This window comes from Chironomus tepperi, unplaced genomic scaffold (assembly GCF_022539635.2).
Source record: "Chironomus tepperi strain 1889 unplaced genomic scaffold, CSIRO-AGI_Ctep_v1 contig_348, whole genome shotgun sequence".
Taxonomy (NCBI): Eukaryota; Metazoa; Arthropoda; class Insecta; order Diptera; family Chironomidae; genus Chironomus; species Chironomus tepperi.
The window spans coordinates 31,339-35,919 of record NW_027226470.1 but is presented as its reverse complement, the minus strand read 5'-3'; the positions used below and the strand labels follow the sequence as shown (position 1 = coordinate 35,919).

General features: G+C 32.5%; 1 protein-coding gene across 1 annotated transcript; it reads right to left on the bottom strand.

Annotated features, from left to right (window-relative positions):
- Nucleotides 1-623: 623 nt before the first annotated feature.
- On the bottom strand, nucleotides 624-4,211 carry LOC139094004 (2-acylglycerol O-acyltransferase 2-A-like). Its single transcript, XM_070644872.1, has 6 exons — nucleotides 3,917-4,211; nucleotides 2,198-2,295; nucleotides 2,001-2,132; nucleotides 1,709-1,943; nucleotides 1,508-1,652; nucleotides 624-951 (listed from the first exon to the last, which is right to left on the bottom strand). Exons 1-6 carry the CDS (start codon nucleotides 4,085-4,087, stop codon nucleotides 644-646), a joined length of 1,089 nt encoding a protein of 362 aa, XP_070500973.1. The 5' UTR covers nucleotides 4,088-4,211; the 3' UTR covers nucleotides 624-643.
- Between the last annotated feature and the right edge of the window lie 370 nt (nucleotides 4,212-4,581).

Sequence of the window (4,581 nt, the reverse complement as noted above, 5' to 3'; positions counted from 1 at the left end):
ATATTGTGGGTAAGAGCGGATTAGTTGATATGCATCGATTGATGACAGTGATCAGGGATGCAACCACAAAAATGTGGCAGAGCTGTAAAAATAAATAGGAATTGCCATAATCCAGGAAAAAACCTGTTAATATGCTTTATCGCTCTGTGGATCAATAGGAACAATCATCACCATCATCATCATTAAGAACCTTAAACTGTAATGCACAACTCGGAACCAGAAACAAACTTTTCTAATCAAAGTTCATAAGATTTTTTGTGTACACCATACATATCCTGACACACAAAAAAAAAAGGAAGCCAGAGCAGCAAAAAGTATCATGATGGATAAATTGAAAAAGCATGTGCTAAAATTGAAATCAATCGCAATCAATCACTTATAGACGTATTCAATTTGGCAATATACAGGATAAAATTGCCTACCAACCTATCAATGCATCACGTAGATGTGCTTTTATCAGGTCAAGGGCACATTATCTCGAGTAATCGTAAATGCTTTCATTAGTTAAGTGAGAAATGTTGCTGATAAAAATGCTTGTGTTATGTACGTGATTGAATGGAATGGCTGAAATGTCTTCAATATTTGGAAAAAATCTTACGCCTAAAGTCACAACAAGTTAAGCCTTATCAATAAAAAAATCACTTTATTCAATAATTAAATTAACATCCTTTGCATTCTTAAGATACTTCCACTTATGCTCCTCAAATAATTTCTCCAATTCCACCATATATCTGTCATGTAAATTATCAATATCACTTTGAGATGGATTTGGATTCTTTGTAACTTCAATTGGTGCTCCAACAATTATATTGATGGGTTTTCTGTAGGGAATACCACCGATTGGTAGAAAACTTCGTCCAACAAATATGATTGGTGCTATTGTTGTTAGACGTTTCATAAATGTTTGAAATATTCGAAGTTTTGGTCCATCAATTTGGTCGTAGACGTCAACTGTGGAATGTAAATTTGGATATAAATTAGAATTTACGGCCTGTTTCACTAAAGTGAATTATCCTCGAATTCGGATTATCCACTTCAGTTTTTTGGAGTTTGAAGTCGACTGGATTTCATATGAAATTGAAAGGGTTCTTTGAATCAACCCCTGAATACGTTCCTGATGAAAACAAACTCTTGCCAGAGCTAAACCCGAGTGAAAAAAATATGGAGAGGTGTCTTTTTGGAGTTCATGCGATCGACTAATCCCTGAACAGACAAGGAGCATTTTTATGAGTATACTCAATTAAATCCCATTTTATATGAAAATATTCCCAATATTCACCAGTATTCCCAAATTTGTATGAAACATTCCCTTAATTCTGGAGTTTCCAGGCCTTAATTGAGTATATTTATGAGTATGCTTATTTAGGTAAGTTCCCAGACCTTGATTAAGTATATTCATAAGCACCATCATTTAAGTGAGTATGCTCATTGTCTGCCAGAGCTCGCAGTCTATTTGACTCAACATAGATACGCAGCATAACATAAATAGTCACAAAATTCAACATACCTTCTCCAAAGCTGAAAACAGGCACCAAAGATGCTCCTGTTTCTAGTACAGCTTTGATAAATCCTTTCCGTTTCTTTAAATATATTCTGTACTCTCCAGGTTTAGATTTCATAGCTTCTTGAGCTCCACCAACTGATAAAACTACCTATGATGATGAAAACTGCTAAATTGTCCATAAAAATTCAATAAAATTCATCTTACCGCATTCGATCTATATCCATCCTTAACATTCAATTTGAAATTTTCATCAGTCGATTGTCCTAATGCATTCTTAATGCCTTCATAATTAGCTGACATTGCACCCCATGCCAAAACTAATTCACGAAAAAATGGAATAAAAAAGTGATATGAAAGTGATACCTGACGTGATCGTATGCCTGGAAATAGCTGATGAAAGTTTGTACCATTCGTGACAAAACTACAATAATATCCACAACTGTTGATGATTATGTAATTAGATACTTAATGTGCTAAGTTAATTAGTTTTAATTACCCAATTACACCATGTGGAAAGACTGCAAATAAATAATTTTTATCTACAGATAAATTAACTGTCTTTATTAGCTTTACGGGATAGTAATTTGCTGTATATTTAAATATTTTCATGTTTCGAATCCAATCAGATCTATAAATAAAAAATTAAATTTATTTTGTTTATTTTGATGTAAATTAAAATTTAATTAAACTAACCCTTGACCCCGGCTGCAATCTCTGTCTGCTTTTCTATCAATTATCATGAATATTATGTAGCCGGCGAGAAAGAGATGAGTAATTGGACCTCCATAAAACTGAAAATAATTTTTATTTTTTTGGATGATAAACAAAAGTCATTTAAAAAATGAGAAGAATGAGATTAAAATATAATAAAATTATTATGTGAGATTTATGAGAGGATCGAGCTGAGGGTAATGACCTATTGAGATTGTGTTCAATTTTTTGTTACTTGAGAGACTTGAGATTTAGCTTAAATTCAGAGCTCGAAGTCGACTCAAATTTTGAATGGAATTCCATACAAAATCCGGGTCGACTTCGGGATTTACTTAAATCATGACAGAGTCACGATGGTCTAGTGTGGGATTTCGGATCGATTAGCCGATTTGTACTACTTGGTTTAATTTTTGCTTTGAACTTAATGGCTATTGGTCGAAACGCAAACGATCTAAACCTCCGTCATGGCTGCTTTGATTAACATCAAATTGCCACCTCCTCTGAGCGATAGTCATATGCTCAGCAACAGGCAAAGAGACCGATTTTGAACTATTCCGAATTTAAAGCATTATGGATGGCTAGTATGGATCAATTCTAAATTTAGGGATGATTTCTAAGTGTAAGCTATAAAAGCAACTAAGCAGCGAGTTTAAATGGAGTTTTGGTGGAGCCTGGTCAATCTTTGTTGCTCGGTTTATTGATCTTTAAAGTGTCACTAATTATTATTTATTTATAGCACGCAGCAATGCTCTATTTTTTCGAAGAAATAATCAGAAACACATGAAGTGTGACCTTTAAAATTTGTTGATAAACAAAAGTATTCATGCTTTCAAGGTTTTGAACGTGCATTATGCAAAAAATTGCATTCACTACAATATTTATTAAGACAATAAAAATTTGTGAAATCGACGATCGTGATTAAAAGAAGTTGCACTAACCGACAAAGAGTATGCCACAAAAACACCATTTCGGTACCTAAAGGCTGTTTTTTGCCTGAATTATCTGACATTAACAGCAAATTATATGATTTGAAAAATAGATGAATTTCTACTATCCTCGCTTTGTCAGTAAGAGAGTTGCAAAACAGGCACCTGTGACAGAAAAAAAAACCGTTAAAATTCTTGATAAGAAAGAGGTTTTCTAAGAAATACATACAAATTACTAAGAATTTGCCTGTCACAGGTGCTAGTTTTGAAACTCTGGTCAGTAGAATCAGGTGGATTTCATTTGAGGTTTATCTTCAAAGGAACATTGCATGAAAATATTGCAAAAAAGTCGATTCTGGGACAAAATCTCGCTGTTTCAATGAATATTTTACGTCATTTGACTTTCAGTGTATTTTTGGATTCAAATTACAAAAAAACACATATTTTTAAGTCCATTACTAATCCCTCTCACTTTTCATTATGCAAAACTTTAAAATACACGAAAAAAAATCTCTCATTTTATCATCACTTCCTCTCATTGCCATTTTCTCTTAGAAACATCATTTTTGTGTCTAGTAAAAAGACATTAAACTTGAAAAAAGTTTTTAAAAACAAAAACATTGCGCAATTCCTTAATTGTCATAAAAATTATGAATGAACGATCATCAAACGATCATGAACCACGGCACTGAAAAAAGCCGGCACTGATTATTTTTTGTTTACTTTCATTTCAATTTAGATTATATGAAAAATATTTATAGACATTAATACTCACAATCATGCGATAAACAAGATAAGCACATGTTATTTCGATAAAAAATACAATGTATCCAAACAAAAGAGCACCAAATAATTCCATATAACGATCAATTGCAAGTGTATTTAATGGTCTCCATTTAATTGACAATGATATTGACTTAAAATATTGCTGAATAATGAGCAGCATTTTAGATTCTAAATTTTTCTACTCATTAATAAGAAAAAACAATTTTTTTTTCTCCTATTTTTTTGATATTTTTTGCGGATGACACACAGGAAAGTGAATGAAAAACAACCATCGACGATAATAACGCGAGTGAGAATGAATATAGACCAGCGATCTCCAATAAATCAAGTGACAAAAAAAAGTGAATGCTAAGACGAAAATTGAGCATGTGAATTTTTTTTTTTGGTTGACGTGCGAGAGAATGAGAGAATTTTTTTGTGTGTTTCGCGGAATGGACTGAATGAAATGAAAAATCGTCCCCTGGTAACAAAATTGGCAAGAATTTTGTATTAATTTGGTAGTGGATTTTTTTTTGGGTTTATTATAATACTTGATCGTTGTTAGTTTTTACATTCATGTTAATTTTCAATTTTTTGCAACGTTACAGTTTGATTTAAAATGAATTAGGCACCAAAACAGAGTCATGTCGGATTAAGGCTGGATGATAACTCGAT

Excerpts from the sequence above, each read along its gene's own strand:
- LOC139094004 (XM_070644872.1), bottom strand. The coding sequence starts at position 4,087 with ATGCTGCTCATTATTCAGCAATATTTTAAGTCAATATCATTGTCAATT. Across the intron at positions 1,944-2,000 it reads TTTCCACATGGTGTAATTGG|TTGTGGATATTATTGTAGTT; the intron begins GTAATTAAAACT and ends AATCATCAACAG. Across the intron at positions 1,653-1,708 it reads ATGGATATAGATCGAATGCG|GTAGTTTTATCAGTTGGTGG; the intron begins GTAAGATGAATT and ends TCATCATCATAG.